Source organism: Leopardus geoffroyi, chromosome B1 (genome assembly GCF_018350155.1).
Source record: "Leopardus geoffroyi isolate Oge1 chromosome B1, O.geoffroyi_Oge1_pat1.0, whole genome shotgun sequence".
Lineage (NCBI taxonomy): Eukaryota > Metazoa > Chordata > Mammalia > Carnivora > Felidae > Leopardus > Leopardus geoffroyi.
The window spans coordinates 69,372,929-69,398,578 of NC_059327.1; the positions used below are offsets into that span (position 1 = coordinate 69,372,929).

The following is a 25,650-nucleotide window of genomic DNA, read 5'->3' on the forward strand; positions in this document are numbered from 1 at the left end:
ACTTTTGTTTCTAAATTTTTTTTTTTATTTTTTTTTCAATGTTTATTTATTTTTGGGACAGAGAGAGACAGAGCATGAACGGGGGAGGGGCAGAGAGAGAGGGAGACACAGAATCGGAAACAGGCTCCAGGCTCCGAGCCATCAGCCCGGAGCCCGACGCGGGGCTCGAACTCACGGACCGCGAGATCGTGACCTGGCTGAAGTCGGACGCTTAACCGACTGCGCCACCCAGGCGCCCCTTGTTTCTAAATTTTTTTTAAAAGAAACTTGTTTTATTGGTAAGCCAATTTAAACTACATCTTTGTCCATTTCAGTGAGAATGTACATGGGCATCATAATGTTAAAAAAACAACAAATTCTCGTTCTATAAAGAGTTTTATTTTTTAATTAATTATTTTTGTTTTTAAAGTTTATTTATTCTGAGACAGAGAGAGAGAAGGGGGGGGGGAGAGAGATTGAGAGAGAGAGAGAGAGAGAGAGAGAGAGAGAGAGAATCCCAAGTAGGCTCCCTGCTGCCAGTGCAGAGTCCGACATGGGGCTCGAACCCATTAATGGTGAGGTCATGACCTGAGCTGAAATCAAGAGTTGGATGCACAACCAACTGAGCCACCCAGGCACCCCTAAAGAATTTTCTTTTAGTGTAGTTTAAACTTCAACCAATATGAATAACAATTTATGTTGATGAGTTTCTCACTTTCCCTTCTTTTCTCTTTTTCTCTTTCACACACACACACACACACACACACACACACACACACAACTAAACTTCATAGGAATGGGGCCATTTTGGCCCTTTGGATTTCTGAGAGACTTTTCTGAAAAGTTTGCCTGAATGAATAGTAGGTCAAACAGCTGGGGCTGCAGAACTCAGTAAAACCACACAAAAGCTGAGGGAAATTATGTTTTCTTCCTTTGATTTATGATCTTGAAACATCTTTTCAGGAGGAGAAATCAATCCCACAAAGCACTGAAGTTAAGAAATAATTAGGCATTTTGAATTTTTCAACAGCCACAGAAAAGAGATCCACATTTACATAAAATAGTGTAGCATGTAGAGAGAGCCTGGTTTCTGCAGAAAATCCCTCCTATATGGAAGTGTTCAATTCCATATTGCCTTCCAATTGCTCCCCCACCTCCCAAATAAAATGCACAAAAATCTATTGGAATATATTGTGAGATTTAGATTTTCATATATTTTCTTACCACTTATTGAAGAATATGTCACATTCCCATATTAAAGTTGATGGTTTTATTACCAAGACAATACATATATGTGATTTTGAATTTCAGACCTGAGGTCCTCAATAAGAAGCATCACAATTAAGATGATGCAAGTGAAGAGACAGGATTCTAAATGACTTTGTTGTGTAAATGAAGAGAAATGAAGAAGGTTCTGGAAAATATCTCAGCTTATGATCTGAGTATTTTAGACATGTCCAACTTTCCTATCTCCGTGGAATTTGCTTCTTGGTAATTTTCCACTAAGAATTTCAGTGCTGAAACAAACAGGATCATTTGGTACCCCACTTTACATCAGACATTTTCCTTAGTAAAACATCATTCTGAACCCAGGAAATAGGAACTGAGGACACACATTTCTTTAGCCAGTCCACCCAGTGATGGTAAGAACCCATAAGAATCCATATCCAGAATCTATCCAATTACAGCAAATGATTACTTAATAGCCTATTGGGAAAACATTTCCGCCTCTGGGTTGCAAAAAGGTCTTCAAAAATAGCAGGGCAGATAGTCCCAGGTCTCTGTGACCTAAAATGTCTAATGAAGCTGAAGAATTATTAGAGCATCTTAGAGAAACCTGAAGCCATTCAGCCTAATGATTTAGTAATGATGTCTCTGTCATCTGGTCAGAGAATAATGTGGCTTCTAGCTTAGTATTTATTCAGCCACATTTACCAGTGCCAGTAGCACTGGCTTTGAGAAATTTTCTATGCCCTGGATATTCTCAGGCAACACACTCTTCTGGTTAAATAACTCTAAAAATGGATTTATTTTGTGATGTGTTCCACTTCTAGGAAATTAAATGATAAAGTCTAACTAATAAAGTCAAATGTAATAAAGAACCAAGACTGAAAAGCAGACATCACGCTGAAAATTCGACTTGTGTGTATGAGGTATAAGAAAAGTTTTTTCTTAGTTCAAATTTTAAAAATCCGTATATGGCAAAGTACGATCATTTCAGAGGAGAGATGCAGGGAAGGGGGAGAAAGAAAGGAAGCCCAAACTTAAAAAAAAAAAAATCTACATTTTTTTTTAAAACATAAAGACTATCACAATTAAACCTGCACTGGCCTCTGGTGGTCAAAATGGAAAATGTATTTGTACAGATGAATTACATGAATGACTGTTTAATATACATTAACAACTAAAGGTGAGACAACCAGACATTTCACTTTGAGTAAATACTTCATTTTAACCAACTCACTTGGCTACAACATTTCTCCTAATTATTAAAATTGAATGATTCCTCTTAGGAGAGGTTTCAGTTCTAAAGTTTTCGACTTTAATGCAGGCGCTATAAGCAGTAAATTGATTGGCTGACACCACTCATAAACTTGGGATTTAAGTATTCACATGTGTTACAATTTATGTATAGGAAAGAACATTTTCCTGGATTTCTTAGGCTACTTCATTTTAGGAAAGTAGCCTATGAATTATTTAATGCCTTATTTTATCATGCACACTAAAAGAACACTATTAGGAACATAGAAACATACGTGATTGTCAAAGAATATCAGGATATAGAATCTTAACCCAGCAACTAAACTTAATGCTTTTTTAGTGGTTACTGTATGTAATATTAGAGACACCTTAGAGTACTGATCCTTAAGCAAAACAAAACAAAACAAAACAAAACAAAAGATGTATAATTCATTACAGCTCTAAGAAATATAAGATTTTTAATTCCAAGCTTACTTAGAATATTAATTTTTCTATTTCAAGAAAATTAAAGCCTGCATTTTCCTGGCTGTTTACTTTAACATCTTCTTGGATAATTTCATGTGGAAGCCAACAGATTTTTTTACTAATATGTTCCTTGAGCTTAAAAAAAACCACCAAAATGTATAAATCATTTTATCTGGCTCCTCTTCTTATTTTAATAGCAAGGCATGTTTTTTACAAAGGAAGATATGACAGAAACTGTGTTTTACTTTTGTTCTTTCCAATAATTAGAACATTTAAAATGATTTCCTGTTAAACTTTGTAAATTGTATCTACTGTATTAATTGGATATGAGCTATTATTAAAAGACAGCAGCAACACAGTGAAATTATAAATGGTCTTGAATTTTAACATCTTAATTTTTCTCAAATAAACTTCTCTCAATATAAAACCTAAATATGTGATAGAAGATAATTTTAGCACCAAACAAGGCCTTTGGGATTTAGCTTATTTCAGTTCATTCAACAAACATTCATTGTGTACCTATTTTATAAAAATATTGTGTTGGCTACTTAAATCAGTGACGGAAAACTACAAAGATAAAAATATATCTTGAGATTAAGATGCTTGTAGTTTTTTAAGTTTATTTATTTATTTTTGGGAGGGACAGAGAGAGAGAGAGAGAGCCAGCGGGGTAGGGCAGAGAGGGAGAGGGAGAGAATCCACTGCTCTTAGCATGGAGCCCTACATGGGGCTCATTCTCACAAACATGAGATCATGACCTGACCTGAAAGCAAGAGACGGACACTTACCAACTGAGCCACCCAGACACCCCTGATGCTTATAGCTTTGAGGAAAGACAAGAGGGTTTAAAGAAAGTGAGATTATGAAGTGGAATGTGAAGACATGCATTGTATCAAAGAAATGACACATAGCACACTTAAGCTGAAATAAAGTCTCCTTTGAGGAGAAGGGCAGATGATAAACTAGAAAGAGGAGCATTATTTACAATTTTTAAAGAGAGAGAGAGAGAGAGAGACAGCAGCATTTAAAAAAATATATGGAATGGGACACCTGGGTGGCTCCGTTGGTTAAGCGTCTGACTTCAGCTCAGATCATGATCTCCCAGTTCATGGGTTTGAGCCTGGTTGTTGGGCTCTGTGCTGACAGCTCAGAACCCGGAGCCTGCTTTGGATTCTGTGTCTCCTTATCTCTCTCTCTGCCCCTCCTCTCTACTTGTGCTGTCTCTCTCTTTCTCTCTTAAACATAAATAATAAAAAAAATTTTAAAAATATGGAATACATTTAAACCAGAAGAAAAAATTAACAATTTAATAGTGATATGGGTGATAGAAGCAAGGCTTTAAAACTTGATTTGTGTGATGGCAGGTCAAATGTACAACTTTGCAAAAATTTATCAGCATGTGCATTTATTGCATATAAATTGTGCCTCAAAAAAGTAAGGGTCGTATTCAATTAATTTTTTTCTATTAGTTGGGCTCTTATTATTGTCTCTTCAACTCCTCTTATCCATGTTCTATCAACTTGCAAATTTCATAAATTGCTTCAAATAAGTGTAATCCTCAAAGTTCCCTCAAAACTTCTCTGTCTTACTAAATCATAGTCTCAACATGTTTTCCCCTCAAAATTTATGGAAGTTTATCACATAATAAAACATTTTATGTATTTTTAAAATTTATCATGAGTGAATTGACCACCAACCTCATAATGCTGTGCCCAGTCAAGTAAATGACAACTTACTTTACTTCTTCTATTAAAAAAAATTCTTTTTTGTGTTTATTCATTTTTTTGAGAGAGAGAGAGAGAGAGAGAAAGGGAGATGGAGAGAGAGAGAGAATGACAGAGTGTGAGTGGGGAAGGGGCAGAGAGAGAGAGAGGGAGACATAGAAGCTGAAGCAGGCTCCAGGCTCTGAGCTGTCAGCACAGAGCCTGATGTGGGACTTGAACCCATGAACCGTGAGATCATGACCTGAGCCAAAGTCAGATACTCAACGGAGTCACCCAATGACCCCTACTGCTCTGATTTTTAAGAGGTATATGTTGGGTTTCAATTTAGAGATACATTATATATGTGGAAAGAATACATTGAGTTTCCTTCCTCAGAGTGTATATAATGATTTATTTATTTATTTATTTATTTATTTATTTATTTATGGGAGAGTACAAATGGGGGAAGGGCAGAGAGAAGGGGACAGAGGATCTGAAGTGGGCTCTGCACTGAGAGGCTGACGGCAGCAGCTTGATGTGGAGCTTGAACTCACAACCTCGAGATCATGACCTGACACAAAGTCCAATGCTCAACTGACTGAGCCACCCAGATGCCCCCATGCATAATGTTTTTAAGAGTTGGAACCATATTATTATTAGGGTCCTTATCGCTACACTGCCCCTGACCCATGCTTTTACTTAATTTGACTAGAGCTTAATTTGATTTCAATAGAAGTGAGTGAAATTCTGTCAGACTAGGTACGATCCAGAGGAAAACTTCCTAAGAATTGCATGTTCTTTTGTGTGTTTATAATAAACAAGGTTTTACTATAGTCTCAGACACATTCTAAAACAATTTCCACAAAATGGCCTACCATACATGTGATGGTTGATTTCATGTGTCACTTGAATGGGTCACAAGGTGCCCTGATATTTGGTTAAACATTATTCCTGGTGCAGGTATGAGAGTGTTTTGGGAAGAGATTAACAATTGAATTGGTAGACTGAGTCCAACAGATTGCCATCTGCAATGTCAGAGGCCTCATCCAATTCATTAAAGGCTGAGTAAGAGGGGATTCACTCACAGTCAGCCTGACCGTTTTTGAGCTGAAATGTGGGTTTTCTCCTACCTTTGGGGGACCTGGACTCAGAGTAGAACTTAGAGCATTGGTTCTCCTGGTTTTCAGGCCTTCAAACTCAGACAGGAATTTAGGAATTTACACCATCAAGCTCTCCTTCTCAGGTTTGTGACTCGGATTATAACTATATCATGAGCTCTCCCAGGGCTGCAGACTGCCAACTGCAGATCTCAAGACTTCTCAACCTCCATAATGATGTGAGCCAATTACTTATAATAATTTTCTTCATATATATATATACACACACATTTATATATAGGTTCATATATATATATATACACATATGTATACATATGGTTCATATACATATATATAGGTTCATATATGTATAGGTTCCTATACATATATATGTGTGTATATATATGTATGTATATATGTATATATATGTGTATATGTATATATGTATACATATATGTATATATGTATATACATATATGTATATATACACACACATATATAAAGGTTACTCTAGTGTCAGTGTAAACAAGTGATAAGTAAGTCACAGCACACATTGAAATTCTCTGTTCAATTTTATTTTTCACTTTCCTCAGGATGCTTAAAAGATAGGAGTTTAACTGTCGTCCAGAGAGTTTGTCTTCAACAGAAGAAAAGTCAGATGACTTCCACATAAGGAGCCCAGTAGCTAAAAAAACAATTGAGTTAACTCTGATATCCTTGGTGTGCTAGAAGAATCTTACTGTAAATATCAAGAAACTTAAAAAAAAAATCCTACTCTTTTTCTTATCTAATTCCTGTCACAGCTTTTTCTACACAGAGGTGTGTGCCTAAAATGCTTTATACAACATTCCAGGTCATATGATTTATTTCTTTCTTAAAAATAAAAAAAAACAAATGAATGTTACTTGACATATTCTACTTTACTTCATGGAGGAAGAGAGTATGCCCCATCCTATACTATCTAAAGATGAAATGCTGAACTTTGTTGAGGCAAAAAAAGACACTTTTTGAGATCTTCACAACATGTAATTGTTCTACTTATTCTATGTTTGCTTTGTAACTTAGCCAATATCTTTATCTGAGCAGTAGTACTGCTAGGACTAAAGGTTTTGGGTTGCATTTGTGCATCTTATTTTGTGCAATGTCTTGTATGCTCATTGGATTAGTTTCCTAGGGATGGGACAACAAATTACCACAAACTTGGTAGCTTAAAACAACAGAAATTTATTCTCTCACTGTTATAGTGGCTAAAAAGTCTGGCAAGAGGGTCTGAGGGAGAACTCCTTTCTATGCCTGTCTCCCAGCTTCTAGTGGCTTCCTGAAATCCTTGGCATTCCTTGGCTTGTAGTTCCATCACTCCAATCTCTTCCTTCATCTTCATGTGGCCCTCTTCTCTGTGTCTCTGTGACAAATATCTCTTTCCTTTCTCTTATAAGGATACTGGTCATTGGATTTAGAGTCCTTCCAAGATGATATAGAGATCCTTAATTTAATTATATCTGTAAAGACCCTATTTCCAAATAAGGTCATATTCACAGGTACTGGAAATTAGGACTTAGCCATATTTCTTGAGGAACTATATTCATGCAAGGATAATGTTTAATTATTCTTTGGTGTTGCTGTTCATGAAAATGTGACAAAAGAGAAATTGAAATTAAAATGTAACAAAATGTTAATCAGAGGATTTATGCTTCTTGCAAAGTTGGAGTAATAAGAACCAGGCTAATCCTTCTACATTAAAGAAACTGCAAAATGGGTAAAATATATGAAACACTGGACCATAGGCAGGACCGGACTATGATCCCTGTTAGAAGGAGAAACAAGTTGAGCCCTATTATTTTTCAATTTTACTGCCTAGGTAGAGTTTACAGGCTGCAGTGCAGTAAGGGAAACACAAATAGAGCCCAGAAGCCTTCCTGAGTTGAGTAGATAGTAATAAGAATTTGGGAAGATCAAGGCAGGTAGAATGTATGTATATATAGTTGGAGATTTAGAAAAAGAGGGAGGGGATGGAGAATCAAAGCAAGTTAAAAACTTATAAGAAATAGAATAAATAATAGAGAAGAACACAAATCAATGAAATAGGAAAGAAAAACATAATAGAGAAAACTCAACTAAATCTAGAGCTAATTTGTTGAACAGATTAATAAAACTGATGAACTTTTAGCTAGAATGTTCATAAATAGAAAAGAAGAAAAAAATTACCAATATTAGGAATGAGAAAGGGACATCACTACAGATCCTACAGATATGAAAAGGAGAATAAAGAGATATTACAGGGGCACCTGGGTGGCTCAGTCAGGTAAGCATCCAACTCTTGATTTCACCTCAGGTCATGATCTCGTGGTTTGTGAGATTGAACCCTACATGGGGCTCTGTGCTGACAGCGTGGAGGCTGCTTGGGATTCTTTCTCTACCACTCTCTCTGCTCCTCCCCTCCTCATGCTCTCTCTCTCTCTCTCAAAATAAGTAAACATTAAAAAATATTATAAACAATATTGTGCCAATAACGTCTCCATGTTCATGAAATGAGTAAATTCATTGGAAGACATAAATTAAGAAAATTCACTCAAGAGGAAATAGGTGACCTGAATCACCCTATATATGTTAAAGAAAGCAAGGCCTAGATAGCTTTACTTTTGAATTCTACCAAACATTCAAGGAAGAATAGTATCAATTCTTAGTAAATGGTTCAAAGCTACTACCCTGATATTACAGACCAATATCCCTCATGAACACAAAGACAAATTAAATCCAGCAATATATAGAAAGGCTAATAAACAGATCATGACCTAGTAGTGTCTACCACAGGAATGCAAAATTAGTTTAATATTTGAAAATCAATCAGTGTAATTCACCATATTAACAGAACAAAAAGAAAAAGCATGATCATCTCAAAAGATGCAATTTTCCACCCCACAAAATATAGTATCATTTTTTGATAAAAAACTCTCAAGAAACTTCACACAGAAGGTAATTTCCACAACCTGATAAAGAGCATCTGGGAAAAAAACATACAGCTTATATTATATTTAATGGTGAAAGATTGAATGCTTTTCCCCTAAGATTGGAAGTGAGATCAGGGTGTCCCATTTTACCACTTCTTTTCAAAATACGGCAGAGGTCATAGCCAGGCCCACAAAGCAATGAAAAGAGATGAATGGCGCCTGGATTGAAAAATAAGAAGTAAAACTCTTTATTTGCTGACATCCTGACTGTCCACATAGCAAATCCTAAGAAATCCATAAGAAACCTATTAGAGCTAAGAGCTGAGTTCAGCAAAGATGCAAGATAAAATCTGTGCTCTTTATTTATTTTTAAAATTTTTTAAAAATTTAATGTTTTTATTTATTCTTGAGAAAGCGATAGAGTACGAGCAGGGGTGGGGCAGGGAGAGGGAAACACAGAATTCGAAGCAGGCTTCAAGCTTTGAGCTGTCAGCACAGAGCCAGATGTGAGGCTTGAACTTGTGAACAGCAAGATCATGACCTGAGCCAGGACGGATGCTTAACTGACTGAGCCACCCAGGTGCCCCTAATCTGTGTTCTTAAAAAAAAAATATCAAAATAAAAAAGCTTTCTTATAATTCTCTTGGTTTCACCATGAGCAATTAATTTGGTTAAGGGCTCATTTTAAGGATTATCTTTCACGATCAGTTCCCCTTACTGTATTCCCTCAAAGTACCCCCAAATTTTCCTTCACAGCCCTCGAAGATTTTTACCTGATTTCTTAGGATTTTCTGATTAAGTTCCATGGCTGCTTTATTGATGTGTTTCAATGCCTAGCCTGTGCCTCAGCTGCAAGGAAACCACTCACTAAATATTTAAGGTATGATTTAGTAAATATACTAAGAATGTGTTTTAGAAGAATCATTGGCTAATAAATTTTGGACTGTAAATTAAAGATATTCTTCAGGGTACAATGCAAAAAAGTTATTTTTTTTTTCTTGTGTGCCATGCATTGTGCTAAGTCCTTGAGGTATAAAGATAGAACAACTGCTCTCAAGGAGTTCACAGTAATTTTAACCATCACATGCATATAAAGCCAATATAATTCTCAAATATTTTTGGAGGAAAGGGAGACAATATAGCCTTCTCTGTTGGAAAGAATTACTTGAGTAGAGTTTTATAAATCAAAACCTTATGGTGTATATGAAAGATTTATAGACTTTTATTAATGTGAGGTATAAATGAATTAGAAACAGTGCTTATAAGACCCTGTTGGTAAGAGAAAAAATACAGTCAGTGTCTCAGAAGGTTCTTCAGCAGATCATATGAATGCTTTAAGTTAGGCTCTAGTTTACAGCCTACTGTTTCTATCCTAGAAACTATTCTCATCCACCTCTCCTCTTCATTTCAGTGATTTATTTCATTAGGACTTGTTGGAAATTCTCCATTTTGAAATTGGGATTTTTGAGTGTGTGTGTTTGTTTTCATGGGATTTTGTCAACATGAATTATGTTAGAGATTTTGTTACTGGAGAAAGATATAATTAACCTGCAGAATCTGAGTGAAAACAGACTTGGCCACCAACCTCAGAGATAATTTATGTGGAAGGTAAGTGGTTTGACCCAAAAAAGAAAAATAATATAATGCTCATTTATTATTACCATTGGTTTTTTTTTTTTTGCCAAATAATTCCATTTAAACAGATTGGTTTTATGCATTTTATTTTTTTCTCCTAGAAGTCTGCACAAAATTAAATGGATACTTATCTTTAAATTTTCTCTCTCTTTTTAGGGAGGAAAGACAGAATTTTGTTTTACTTTTTAATAACCTAGTTCTTTGAAATCTTTTAAAGAGTAAAGTATAAGTCACAAATTCAAAAATTTTGGAGCACAAGTATGATAAGAATCACCAGGAGTATTTGTAAAAATGCAAATTCACACTTTCCAGCCCTGGAGATTATAATCCATTTACTAGTTGTAGGAAATCCAAGATACACTTTTTTTCAACATGTAGAAAAGGTAGGTGATCTAGTTTAAGCAGCTTAATATTTTACATCCCCTCAAAAAGAAACATTATACACTGAAGATGGATTCAAAGAGTAATTGAGAATTTTTCTTAACTATACTATTAATTTAAAACTGAATGTCTGGAACAAGACACATCACATACTTAAATATAACAATTCCAAGTGTTAATCCTTTTTTGTTTTAGTTGTTATTTTGAATACGCATGTATGCTTTTTTCCACTAGGGAAAATAATTGAGAATGAATTATAATTGTTTTAGATCATAAAAGTAGATTAAAAATGGCTGTAAGATAAAAGAAATCAGACACAAAAGTGTACATACTATATAATCCCATTTATATGAAATTTTAGAACAGGTAAAAGTAATTCAGAATGACAGAAAATAAATTGGTAGCCGGGGTATGGGGATTAACTACAAAGGGGCATAAGGGAACTTTATGGGTTGCTGGCAATGCTCTGTATCTGGGTTGTAGTGGTGATTACATGAGTGTATATATTTGCTCATAACACTCCACTTAAGCATTTTATTGGATGCAAACTATACCTCGTTAAAGTTGATTAAAATAGGGGCGCCTGGGTGGCACAGTCGGTTAAGCGTCCGACTTCAGCCAGGTCACGATCTCGCGGTCCGTGAGTTCGAGCCCCGCGTCAGGCTCTGGGCTGATGGCTCGGAGCCTGGAGCCTGTTTCCGATTCTGTGTCTCCCTCTCTCTCTGCCCCTCCCCCGTTCATGCTCTGTCTCTCTCTGTCCCCCCCCCCAAAAAAAAACAAAAACAAAATAACAAAAAAAAAAACGTTGAAAGTTGATTAAAATAGGCTATATTTGTGAGGTTATTTTTTTTAATGAGGGTAAATTTCTGAAGCAAGTGTTTTAGGTAGCTCACATAATCTCCAGCAGGACCATAAAATTGACCTTGAAGGCTACATAATCAGGAATGTCACATCCTACTGCAAGGAATTCTAGAAAAGTGAGTTTCTGGATTCGACCTTTAGAAGGTGGGATTTTTAAGTTGGGTAATTTTCCAACTTTGTCTTGATCCCTGTCTTCTTTATTTGTGTGCATGTGTGTGTGCATGCTTTCTTTGAAATTTAAAAACATTAAAAAAAATAAAGAGGAACATAACATTCATCCATATTCTCTTTATCTAGACTTAATTACTTTAACATTTAGACACATGCTCTGAGCTCTTTTGCTGTTGATTCTTTAACACATATTAAAGAACCAATGTATGAATTCATTGCCATAAAAATTAGAGAATTACAGATAATGATCAAGCTGACATTAACCCCAGAGTTGCCATTTTGATCTCATTTACCCTCACTAGAAGCAAACATTAGTATGAGTTTTGTGTATTTTTTCTAACTTTTTGTGTATATAGGCATGCATAGAAAAATATATATATTACTTTGATTTTTGAAAATGTACCTAAATGGTATCATGCTGTGCACATGGTTCTAGAACTTGCTTTTTTAACTCAATGTGTTTTTCAGTTCTACCAATATTGATACATATAGGTTTAGTGGTTAGCAACTCTAAGTGCAAATAAATGAGCATAACAGGAACAAGTGTAGATTTAGTAGCTCAGGAGAAATACTGTACTATTAACTCCATAAAACTCATTAGGAATTTTTAGGAATTAGGAGTTTTTATTCTGCTAAGAAAAAATTTTAATAATCTGGATGCCAGCCTCACTGGTCTCCTACTTCCCTACTTCAGGTAGTACCTTCTCTCTACACAGAGACAGCCAAGCAATAAAGAGTTAAAACACAACAATCTGACCATACTAGATAAGAAAAAATAAAGCTGCAAAACTTGGAGAGAGACATTAACTTCCTAAGTTGAGCAAAGAAAGTGTAGAATTGGCAATTGCCTGTTTATTTATTATTATTTTTAATGGTTATATATTTATTATTTAATGTTTATTTTATTATTTTTAAATGTTTATTTATTAAGTAATTTAATGTTTATTTATTTTTAAATGTTTATTTATTATTTTGGGTGCAAGCATAGGAGGGGCAGAGAAAAAGGGACAGAGAGAATCCCAAGCAGACTCTACACTCAGCACGGAGCCCCACAGCAGGGGCTGATCTCACCACCATGAGATCATAATCTGAGCCTAAATCAAGAGTTGAACGCTTAACCAACTGAGCCACCCAGGTTCCCCAGTAGTTGCCTATTTAGACTAACCTGTATACAATGAGTTTTTGTATGGTAATTATTTTGAAAAGCTTATTTTTCCCCACACTACTCTAACACTAAAGGCATTGTATGGTAGCAGAAACTATATAGTGGTAATAAGATTAAAAAAATTTTTTTCTTCTGCAATTAATTTCACATTTAAAACTTTGCATATAAATTGGCAATCTCAACTAAAGAATAATTATGTTAATTTATATTTAAAGTTATCAACATAATTAATGGTATTTCAGGTTAAAGTTAAAATGAGTTTTGGTAAGGTGTGACAATTAAATAATTCAATAATGAAATTGAGACTCCAGTATCATTTTTAAAAGTGCACTCATAAAGAGGAATAAGTAGTTGTTTGGATGGGCTGGCGGTGAGGGCAATAGCTCTTACAAAATATTCTCCAATCTACAGACACATTTGCTTTCTCAAACAGCACATAATAATAAGAATTATATAACGTTTGACAAGTGCCAGACACTCATGAACACATGGTACAGATTTTAATTAACTTGAACCTTGCAATAATCATCATTATCACTATTTTCCATTTTACAGATGAGGAATCTGATACAGGAAGCTCAGGAACTTGTTCAAAGTCATACAATTAAGATGAAGAACAAGTGAGATTTAAACCCATTTGGGTTAGCTCTAGCGTGCATACACTTAAGTAGAATGCTATTCTGTCTCTTCTGAATACACACACACACACACACACACACACACACACATATGTATAAATAACATGTCCATTATTTTCTTTAACCTAAAGGAAACCACCAGTTAAAACAGGAAGAAAGTCTCCAGTTTAAAGAGAATTTTACAGAAGTATATTTCAGAAAAAAATAATAAATTATACATACAAAGAAGATTTTGGTCCCTCTAAATTCTCATTCTGATAAGCTAGACCCTCACTACAGCAACTCTAGAATTCCCCCTACATACATACATATGTGTGTGCATTTATGTATGTGCACTTGTATTTGTTTGTATATGTATTATACATATAATCCCAACGGTGGGAAATTTTTCTTTTCTGAAGAGGATTTTATCTGGAGATAATCAAGAGTATTTTGAGCTAAGACCAGTGGGTGATGTAGAGTTGCACAATATTAATTTGAAGTAAAAATAAGGTTGGGCTAAAAATAATGAAATGGCCTTTTTAACATTCAGTGACCAACCGTGACATTTACTTTTTCTAGCAAAGGATCTAAATATCTTTGGAATTCCATTATAAGGTGGGTCTTCTATTTCTCTCCCCAACATTTTTCTTCCTCTCTTCATTAATGAGGGTAACGTGTTGGAAACTTGGACATATACAAAATTCTTTGTGTATATGAACTCCACACTGTTTTGTAGCTTATGCAACAAGCATAAGTTGCCTTGCCCATTGAGTCCATATTGTAAAAGGAGCAGTCAGCTGTAGTGCTGTGAGAATGCAGACATTGCAGTCACCCAGGAAAGTCTTCCCTTCATAAATAGTTCATTAGCAGATTTTTTCATTTTTACACTTGACTGAAACTTAGTTTTCTTTATTTTCACATTTGTGGGGGAAAAAATCATTTACCCAGTCCAAGACAAGTAGAGATCCATTTGCTGTATGAAAATGAACTCTGTCCTTGGCATATTTGTGGAGTCCCGTAGTGGTGTTCCCTTACCCACTGCTGCCATCTGCTGGTCTTATGCCTGTTAGATTTTAGAGTAAGCTGTGCATAATGCTCCAGTCAAGATGATGCAAAATGCAAATATCATCAATAGGTAGTTTTGTAGACCCTGAATAATAAAAAAATGTAACTGTAATTAAGCAAATTTGAATCAAACATGCAGAAAGCACAGACTCTTAAGATTGCTAGGGACCTTGCTAACTCTCTGCTCCAGCCACCTGCATGCTTTTTGCTATTCCTCCAAGCAATCATTCAGATTCTCTTGAAAACCCACAAGAGCCTTGCTAATTCACCCACTCAGTAAATACATGTGGGCATCCACTTTGCATCAACATGTGCTGGAGTTAAAATGGTGAGCAAAATGTGCCCTTATGCAGATAATTATATAATATGGGAGGCAGAAGTTAATCACAGAAAAGAACGTTACAAAGTGAGAGGAATGTTAATAAGTAAACAAGCATGATTGTTTCTGAGGTGTGTTACAAAGGAATCTCAATGAGGCTGGTTTGGATGGTGGAGAATTAAGCTTCTAACTGTAAGTATCAATTAATTGGGCAGGGAAACAGGTAGGGACTCCAGGTAGAAGGAATTTTATGTGCAAAGCTCTGTTGTATGAGAAAGTATGATACTTGCCAGGGAAAGAAAGTCAGTGTGACCCATGCAATGAGTTAAGTGGATAAAAACCAGGTTGGAGGGCTATGGCCCAAACATACACGGGGCTCATAGGTCATGTACAGTTTGAGGTTTTATTTTTCCAAGTAATGGGAAGGCAAAGACATAGGCAGCTGGACATGGTGAAAAGGTGGGATTCACATTTTATAAAGCCCACACTTATTTGCGGATGGTGAACAGACTGGAGGGGTCCAGAACGGATGCAAGGAGATCGTTAAGGAGGCAACTAGAGTCTGCTTGGGGACAGATGACAAGGTACAGATGGAGAGATAGAGCTCTATCTGAAGGGTGAGAAAGGAACAGAGAGACTAAGTTTGCCTTGCCCAGCTATGGGTAGATTAACTGATCTTAAAGATGGGAAACACTGAGAACCACTTCCCAATGTGGCCAGTCCATCTCTGATTAACAAATAGCTTTCTGTGTTAAGTAGAAATATTTTATTTACCATAAGTTCTATCTATCTCCAGGGTTACAGATAGATCGATTCTAATCTCTCCCCCACAAGATAAACCCTGAAACATTAAAAAATAACTGTCTTATATTCCTGAAGCAATTTTTTTTCCTGATCAGTATTTTAGTTCCTTTGACCATTTTTCATATGAAATAGTTTCAAGCTCCCAGGCTATTCCCATCTGAATACTGGCCAGGCTGTCTATATCCCACATTAAATATAAACCCTGGTGCTCTAAGGTAAGGTTTGAACATCACGAAGTAAAACACGGCCAGCACCTCCCTAACTTTAGATTTTCTGTCTATGTTAAGACTTTATGTCTAAAAGTGCACTGAGATCTCCTGACAGTCAAATAATATAATATCATTATTAGCTCTTATTAGGATTAATGCCAATTAATACATAGCCAAAATTCCAAAAAGCGTATAGTCTCTTTCTTCAACCTAATAAAGAATTGGGAGAGAATGGATTAATTGACCTGTATTTGATGATGAGAGAAGTCTTTGTAAGTTGAGTTGGGGACAGCTGAATTTTCTGATTCACTGTGAGTAGGAATATTACCCAAAGTTCCTCTAATACAAGTTCCACAAATGAAAACAGCACCACAAAGCCTTGCTAAGTACAGAGGAGCTTATTAACACACACACACACACACACACACACACACACACACACACACACACACTCCTGCTAAGACTTTAAGGTTCCCTGACATCTTGTCAGTGTTGAAGACTGCAACCTTTACCTAGATACCTGTACTGGTGGAGAGCAAGCACTCAATACCTATTTGTTCAAAGAATGAATACACTCAGGTGATTTCCAAATGTCATTTGTGAATTAAACAGTTGATACAATTACTTAAGTAAGAAAAAACAACATACGGGGCCCTCACTTATCACCATTTTATAACCTGATTATGGGACTAAACTCTCTGATTATTTGCTAAGCTCTCTCCTTTATTGTCTATGTAGACAGAAGAATAATGTTCTCAGAGAGTAAAATATTTTTCCCTTTAAGGTGAAGAATCTGTTCAAACTTCCCAGTCTCCTAGAGAAAAAGACCAATTATATTTGGGCAACAGCAATTGTTTCCCTTCATCAAAGGTGAATATTAGCACTTAAAAGATCATGCTAACATTCTCCCCAAAGCAAAAAGTTTTTAACTTGGATTTCTGAAACAGTTACTAAGGTCACAAATCATCTCATCCTTTATCTGAGATTAGCTACTGACCTATAAATTGTTGTAGTGATAATCTCCTGTATTTCTGTAGACATTGTGGCTAATGTGTGTTTCTAAAAATAATAATTTATATCTAGCTTAAAATAGCTAAATATAAAATTCAAACAAATTTCAAACAAAACAAACTTCCCAAAGAGGAACAGATAGCAGATATAAAAGAACACTGGAAGTGGAAAATATCCAACTGGTGCCCTATGGCATTAAGATTAAATGAAATCATTAAACCCTTTAGCACAAAAAGTACTTGGATCTCAGATTAAGTTCTTACTTCTGCAGGTTGTAGACTTTCCAATATGTGTCTTTGAGTACTACTTCAAGACATAATTGGTAGGGCCTAAAAGTCATAGAGATACATGTGTTGCTTTTGTTTTCCTCTAGGGTTTTATCTTGTTTCTAAGAAGAATAATGTTTAAAAATTCTGATAGGATTTTGGTGTCAGTGTTCAGTTGACAGCTCTTTCTTAAACTCGGTGGCATGTAAAGTATTTAAAACTTGCCTTTAAGCCACCCATTAAGAGGCAGTTAGGCACCTGCATTGAATGATAAGCCTCACTGGATACTTCTTAAATTTTGTTTGTAGACAGATTTGTAAGTTCTTCTTCTGCTTTTTTTTTTTTTTTTTTAATTCCCAGAAGGTCAATAAAAGTCACTCTCTGCTTTCATCTTGGCCCTCTCTCTCTTTATTTTTACATACATACTTGGCCAAACTCACTCTCAAAATTCCAGAGACAATTGCGTTGGAATTTTGTAGAAATCACACTGAATGTGAATTGGAAATAACTGTCTACTGACAGCAGTGAGCTGCTCCCTCAGGAATATGGTGAGGCTTCCCCATTTGTTCTGATATTATGTTTTGTAGGAAGTTTTTGTGGGAAATTGAGTGGTTTTATAAATCTAGCATGTTTCTTGCTGATTATTTTCTTATCTTTTAATAATTTCTATAGTTTTCAATAATATTCATTTTCCACTTTTTAATCAGTTATTGGTATTAGAAAGCTATTGATTTTATATTTATCCTATATTTCAGCACGTTACCAAATAATCTTATTGGATCTCAAGATTTTCAGCTGACTGGCTTGAATTTTTAACGAAGATAATGTTACATGCAAATGACAATTTTCTCATTTTCTTTCCTACATCTATGTTGCCTCTTTCTTAATTTTATTTTATCACACTGGCTAGGATCTCCAGAAAATATTGAATAACAACAATAATGAAGAAATCTTTTGACTTCCAACTTAAAGAGAAGACCTTTTGTTTTCAGCTTTATTGAGGTGTAATTGAGAGAGAACTTTTGTTTCACCTTAGCTATTTGTTTGCTATTGTTTTTTGACAGACAGCTTTCTCCTATTTGAACATTTTGAAGAGTTTTTTTTTCTTAATTAAAACCTGATTTTTAATCCTAGCACATGCCTTTTGAAAAAATATTATCACATAGCTTTTCTCTGTTTATCTAACATTATATTACAGTGATTAATTTGCACATTATAAACTATCCTTGCACTCCAAAGTTAAGCCCTACTTGGCCATGGCTTTTCATTAAAAATTTGGTCTGAGCTGTCATTTTAAAGGTGTCCATAAGCAACAAAAAAAAGCTTTCTTTGAATGTCTTTTAGTTCTTTTTAGAGGACTAAGGAATTAACAGTAGGCTCAATGGTTAGGGTTTCTCTCTCCCAAGAGGTTCTTGTAACTAGAAAAGAAGATTTTTGATTCAGTTACATTATTACTGCAGTAGTAACTAAGGTAATTTCCAAATCCTTTATTTTAAATTTATTTTTGGTTTGTGCTTCTTTTTAACTATAACTGCAAATAAGCTATGCTCACTTGTGATTTTCTAAGGCTTCAGTATGTTATACTAGATAATAAACACCCAATTTTTAAATAGAAATCATGGGGTACCTGGGTGGCTCAGTTGGTTGAGTGTCTGACTTCGGCTCAGGTCATGACCTCATAGTTCGTGAGTTTGAACCCTGCTTCTGGCTCTGTGCTGACAGCTCAGAGCCTGGAGTCTGTCTTCAGATTCTGTGTCTCCCTCTCTCTGCCCCTTCCCCGCTCATGCTCTGTCTCTATCTCTCAAAAATGAATAAAAATGTTTAAAAAAATTAAAAAAAAATTAAAAATAAATAAATAGAAATCATTACCCTGATTGGGGCAGAGGAAATACTTGCAAAGAGATTACGACATGTTTTGGACATAAAACTACTTTTTGTGGAAAGCAACCCTAACTAAAATAAATGAGAAATGTGTATGAAAGTAATTTATGGCTCTATAAATGTTTTAAGTTATCTTATGCATTAAAAAAAAATAAGATATTGGTGCATATATTCCAAACAAATTTATTATTTTTTAAATTTGAGAATCTTGTACTATCAAATTATGGTTTTCTAAATCAAAACATTTCATTTAATATACAGGAAATGATATTTTATATCTAATATTGAATAATCAATCATTTTAAGGATCATCCAGGTAGATGGGTCGCCTTTTGGTTCCCAGATATTAGTGACATCAGATTGTCTTAGAACCAGAAATTAATTGTTATTATAGCTGCAGATTAAGATAGAAAATATTACGTCTATGATGCCTTGACAGAGTGTCTCTAATTTGTATAAATATTTTTTAGTAAAAGCTATTACAAAAATACTATTCACATATGTTCCTCAAATTAAGGTAAATGGGAAAAATTCTGAAAACAATTAAAAAGTATTTTTTTAAGATTTTATTTTTAAGCAATCTCTACACCCAACATGGGGCTTGAACTCATAAGTACAAAATCAAGAGTCACATGCTCCACTGACTAAGTCAACCAGGTGCTCCTACAACAATTTTTAATGTAAACAACACACACACACACACACACACACACACACATCCTAGAAGTATTTAATAAATGCAATTTTAAATCACCATCATTTACACTTGAAAGAGAAGTGGTAATCGTCCCTTGCTACCCCACCATTTTCTTATAAAGTTGCTGGTTTGCTATGGAGCCTTTGAGAGACATGAGAACCAACAGAAAAATCTATTCCCAAGGTCCATTTGACTCAGGGATATTTTAATCTTAGGATAAAAAAATCTTTCGTCTTGTTTATCTGCCAGATTTTACATTAAGTAAAATTTCCTTCTCATCATATTTTATTGGTTATTTAACCAAAATCTCTTAAAGGAAAATAAAGTCAACTAAAGCATTTTTGGACTGGGGGCTGGGGTGGAGAGAAATATGTTTCATAATAATTATCACAGCTTTAGTATTTTCTTTCCTTTCTTTCTTTCCTATCATTTTCTTTCAAAATGATAACATTTTGAACATCTTCACTTGTTAAATCCTTTCATGTGTTTTCTGCCCTGGGCTTAGGAGTCACATACAGTTTTCAGAAAAATAACAGAAACATAGTATTAAACATAGTATTAAATACCTTTCTTACCTGGACCTACCCCTGTTTTCTAAATCTGCCCTTTCTTGTACATACCTGTATTTCCTTAAACTTGAAGACACCCCACATTGCAGCTATAAATCCTGGACCCTTAAATAAAAAGAAAAGTTCTAATTAGATTAGTTATTTTTTATGACGTGTACTCTACATACAGTAAATTGGAGAGATGACCTTATGCTTTGAGTAACTTTTTGCCATGAAAACAATACAACAATATTGTCAGCTTAAACTATTCATAATCTCAGCTCTAATTCAACATTAACCAAGGTAGCATTAGGTAAAAAATAAAGATTTTTTTGTTTCTTTATGATTTTTATATTTATTGTATTGATGATGCTGTAATATTTTGTGCCATGTAATACTTTTCTTTAATGTTATCTACTTATAATATTTTAATAAACAAATAGTTTATGTTTTTCTAACGAACTTAGGACAATAGAAATAGGATTAATAGAAGTAAGTGTAGGAACAACTGATAACTTTTTTGGGAATGAGGCAATCTCATAATTGAAGAAAGTGTAGTATGTTCTCTGAGACCCAGCCAATAATGTACTTTAAAACATTTCTTGTGAGCCTGGGTGGTTCAGTCGGTTGAGCATCTGACTTCAGCTCAGGTCATGGTCTCACGGTTCCTGAGTTCAAGCCCTGCGTTGGGCTCTGTGCTGACAGCTCAGAGCCTGGAGCCTGCTTCCAATTCTGTGTCTCCCTTTCTCTCTGTCCCTCTCCACCCCATGCTCTCTTTCTCTCAAAAATAAGTAAACGTTAAAAAAATTTTTTTTTTAAAAATTCTTAAACTGATACTATTGCACGGTGATGAACTATGTCTAACATTAAATCCCAACGAATGCTAATGACGGTATTATGGAAAGATACAAAAGCCATGTAAAGATAAATAAGCAATAGGTTTATTCAGACAGGAATAAAATAATATAGGAAAAGGAAATGAGAAGAAGTAAGGTAGAAAGGATGATACTGCAGTTTGAAACTTTTAGCTATTAAAGTTTATTAACTTTTTATAGCTGAGAAGGAAAAAAAAATTGGAATTTGGTCTTTGTGGAGAAGGTGTATTGTATCAGCATTTTTAAGATTCCTTTTCAAGCTCTGCACAAACTCTGGAAGAGTTTCACATAAACAATTCCAACATGTTTTTCCCCTTCCACTACTCCAACCATCTACACGGCTGGGTCAGCAAAGTTGGACTCTACTCCCGGTATGTAAGCGAAGCAATAAAAATACTTTACTCTGTTTATCAGCATCTGGAAGGTTCAACATCAAAAGAGCCAGAGAACTAGGTCAAAGGAACTGTCTTTTATCAGTGACGTAAGGTCCTAAGCCTCAAAATCCAAATCAAACAAGAAGCATCTGCGTCCTTCAGGCAATTCCACACTGACTTGGGACAGGATAAGAGGAAACAATAGAATGGAGGATATAATATTAATGTTATCATGCCAATCGCTCAAGAATTTTATCCTCTCTAATCTGAAAATTTATATCCATTCAGAGAACATAATAGAAGACAATGCCAAAAGGTATCATTGCCCTTTGAGGCTTTTTGGGTGATGATTTCCTAAATACTAGTTTAGACGTGGTCTAAGGGTTATTGTAGGGAGTGATGTGGTTATAGGAATGGTGCTTTGCTAAACGTAATGCAAGCACAATTCAAAGTGTGGACATCCTCTTTGATTCAGGCAGAGGAGAGCCAGGTAGGAAGGAGTTTTGGATAAGAAATATAGCTGATTTTTTGGCAATTGGGATTGCATATTTTCCTTCCATAAAATGAATATAAATTGCACATTTGTAAATCAGCCTTTGAAAATGAGGTGAGCTTGAGCTATCTTCAGAAGCTGAGCTTCTGAATAAACTGATTCAGCTTTTAGATTTATCAGAGAAAACTTAGAGCAGAGGGAACAAGCTTGCTCCTGCTACATGGGTTTTTTTCTTCTGTTTTCTTCCCTCCCACCTCCCTCTCTCTTTTGCTTCCTCCCTCCCTCCTTTCCTCCTTTCCTCCCTCCCTCCCTTCCTCCCTCCCCCCTTCCTTCCTTCCCTCTTTCCTTTTTAATTATCATTTGCTAATAAATAATATAGATGCTGCTTTCAAGAAACTCACAATCTAGTTACCAGTGAGTACATAACAGTGGAAATATATGCACCTGGGAAGAACAGTGCTCCTGGAATTTAAAAAAAAGTGCTCTTTTGATAAAATAAAATTGATCATATTTATTATTGTTGAAGCTGGGTAATGGGTATGTTTGAAATTTTCCACTAAAAAAAGTTAACGTTAAAAAAATCTAGTTCTCCCAAGAAATGAAATAAAGAAAAATATGAGATCGTTGAGGAAAAGACTGAATCTTGTCTGCATGTGGAAAAGGTTGTTTTTGGCTAGAGTAATGAAAGTGAAACCAAACAAGAACCTAGCAGTAATGTTGCTCAATTCCCTCAACTCCCAGGAACACCTGTTTTCCCCAGGTAACAAGCCCCAGGCACCAGAGGAAGCTCCACCTGGTGGGTGAGAAGACTTTGCTTATATCACGGTGATTCGAGAACAGTCCTTCAGACAGGCAAGTCTCCAAAAGCCACAGTGATTACTCCCACCGACCATCTGCCCATACCTCACCTACCTCAGCAATTTATTTCCACTGAATTAGGCTTTAATGTTTTGTCCTAAGTCTTTACCATAATTTAATACAAGAAAGAGTGATAGAAAAACCAAATCTCTGTCTACTGTAAATTTGTTTGAGGAATATTATTTATTGTTACTCAGTGTCCTCTGTAAAAGGCCCCATGTGATACATTCTATTCAGAACTTAGTGCCAGAAAATAAATGGTCTCTTCTGAGGAAATAACATGTTAAAAAGAATTAGCTACCCCATTAACTCCTTTTCGTAAGTACAGCGCAAAACTTGATGTTTAATCATATAACTCATCCAGAGACAGTAGTTTGCTTTAGCACTTCCTGAAAGCCTTCTTTAAAAAGTACCAGATGAAGTTCCACATGAGGAGTCTGAAGTACTTTCTGTCTCACAAGGTTTTCATGAGCTTCAAGTGCCAGAGTATACACAAGAGCATTTTTAATTTATAAACTGTCATCTAGAGATAAATACTGTTATAAACAACAAATTACAATGTATCCAAAAAAACATTAGGTAAAATGACCAGACAAAAACTGCAAGGATATCAACGATTAATAAACCTGCTAAAATGAGGTTAGCAATGTTCCCTTAGTGGTCAAGGACATGAGACCAGAGGCTGCTGGTGAATCCACATGAAACTATTATACACATCGTACTCTTAAAAAAATCAAACTCCATGACAGTCCTCGGTGATTCACTAGGGTTGCTTCAGAAAAATCAGATTTACCTTTAAAAAACAAAACTGGGGAAAGACGAGTTAGCTACTTACAGCAGTGATTATTGGAAAACTGACCACAGCACTGAGAGAGTGGTTAGCTATGAACCAACAGCAGGTAGCTATTGCCCAAAGAGCTCCTGACAGGAAACCTGAAACACACACAAACAGTGCACACTTACAAGCCACGTTCCTCTCCTGAAAAATCCATGCTCTAGATACAGCAGGAATATTAAGTTGCTCATATCAACGCATTCCCATTGACATTGTCGGCCAACATGGATTTTTGAGCTGTGTTTTACGATAATTTTGGAAACCAAGTCATTTTTTTTTTTTGCTCTTGATGGCTGTGGGTATAATTATCAATTTTTTCACTTTCTTGACATTAAATAAAATACCCAATGTTGTGGTTGAGGTAAAGATTGGGTAGTGGAGAAGGACCAAGGGACGATACTGGATCTGAGCATATTCTGTGAACACCATTTATGCTAAACTATAAACATAAAGATGCTTAGAGCTAAGGGGGAAAAAAAAGCCTCCTAGAATTTGAAAGAAAATACCAGATATAAATTTCAGGATAGTTTAGCTAAGTGTTCAGTACATATCTTATCATTTTTTATAATGGTATAGCAGCACACATTGACTTTACTGAATCAGGTATTCAAAATGAATCTCTGACATATGTTTTATTTTGTTCTTAAAAAAATTTTGCTTGTGGACTTATGTCCCAAATTGCATTATGGCAAACTCTGAAATAAGTGAGAAATTATATGTATTTTTTACCACCAATGCCGAATGGATTAAGCCCAAAGCATGCACATTCAACATATGATTTTTTCAAACTCTAAAACGGCTTCTTATTATTTTTCAGAGAAAATGTTTGTTGACCTAAGTGACTACAAATTTCTATTTGTTGACACTTTAAAAAAAATAGTCATAGAACTCTGACTTTTAATAAACATCCTGAGGTAATGAAGAAGAAATAATAAAGTCTGATGGTCAATTTACAAGATATTCTGGTGTAGGAAACCAGTGGATCTTAGATTCACTGCTCAAGTTTCAGGTTCTGTGATGACTAGTATTTCATATCCAGTTTCATGGCTTTTAAATCCTTCATATTTAGTTGTGAGTTGGGTCAAAGCAATTAGGGAATGAACATATACACAGACACACAAACACAGGATGGCTTGGTTTCCAGACGACAATTAATCAAACTAAGTGAGTGTACTCTCACAGAGTAAGATTTTTTATAGTAAATATTCTTACCTGGCAAGACTGCTTCAGGATATAGCTTAGGGTTATTTTTCATGGCTATACAGTAGGCGAAAAAGTAGACTGTACTTGTAAGAAAGATGCCGCTGAAGTGTGCAAAAACATAGTCTAAATCTGAAAATACATATTATAAAACTCTCAAATGTGTCATTCATTTCAAATATATTTAAGGTTCTAATAATAAAACAAATCCACCAAAATTAACCTTAAAAGTAAACAGTCATTAATTATATTTTATTATCCTAGTTTTCTACATGTTGTTTATATGGAATTAAATTAACATATTTAAAACTTAGAAATATGAAGTGGGCAATTAGTTATTATAATCAAGTCTAAAAGACTTTTTTATGATTATCTTCGAAAGATAAATAAGAAACTATAAACATTATGTGAATACGATCTTCTTTTTAAGAATTGTATTCAGACTGGGGTGCCTAGGTGGCTCAGTCTGTTAAGCATCTGACTCTTGATTTTGGCTCCCATCATGACCTCATGGTACATGAGACTGAGCCCTGCGTTGGGCTCTACGTTGAGAGTGCGGAGTCTGCTTGGGATTCTCTCTCTCCCTGTCTCTCTGCCCCTCCCCTGCTCACACAGTGCTCTCTTTCTGTCTCTTTTAAAATAAATAAACATTAAAAAAAGAATAGTATTCAGACTTAATTTTATCAATGGCTATAGCAAATCTCCAGGT

General features: G+C 35.2%; 1 protein-coding gene across 5 annotated transcripts in view; it reads right to left on the reverse strand.

Moving 5' to 3' along the window:
* Nucleotides 1–13,340: 13,340 nt before the first annotated feature.
* Nucleotides 13,341–25,650, reverse strand: part of TMEM144 (transmembrane protein 144) — a 74,341-nt gene continuing 62,031 nt past the window's right edge. For all 5 annotated transcript variants that reach the window (XM_045464631.1, XM_045464623.1, XM_045464609.1 and 2 more), the window contains 4 exons: nt 24,954–25,073; nt 23,742–23,839; nt 20,379–20,432; nt 13,341–14,656 (listed from right to left, as the gene is read on the reverse strand). In XM_045464631.1, coding sequence (XP_045320587.1) covers nt 14,573–14,656; nt 20,379–20,432; nt 23,742–23,839; nt 24,954–25,073 — 356 coding nt within the window. In that variant the 3' untranslated portion in view covers nt 13,341–14,572. The remainder of the gene's footprint in view (nt 14,657–20,378; nt 20,433–23,741; nt 23,840–24,953; nt 25,074–25,650) is intronic.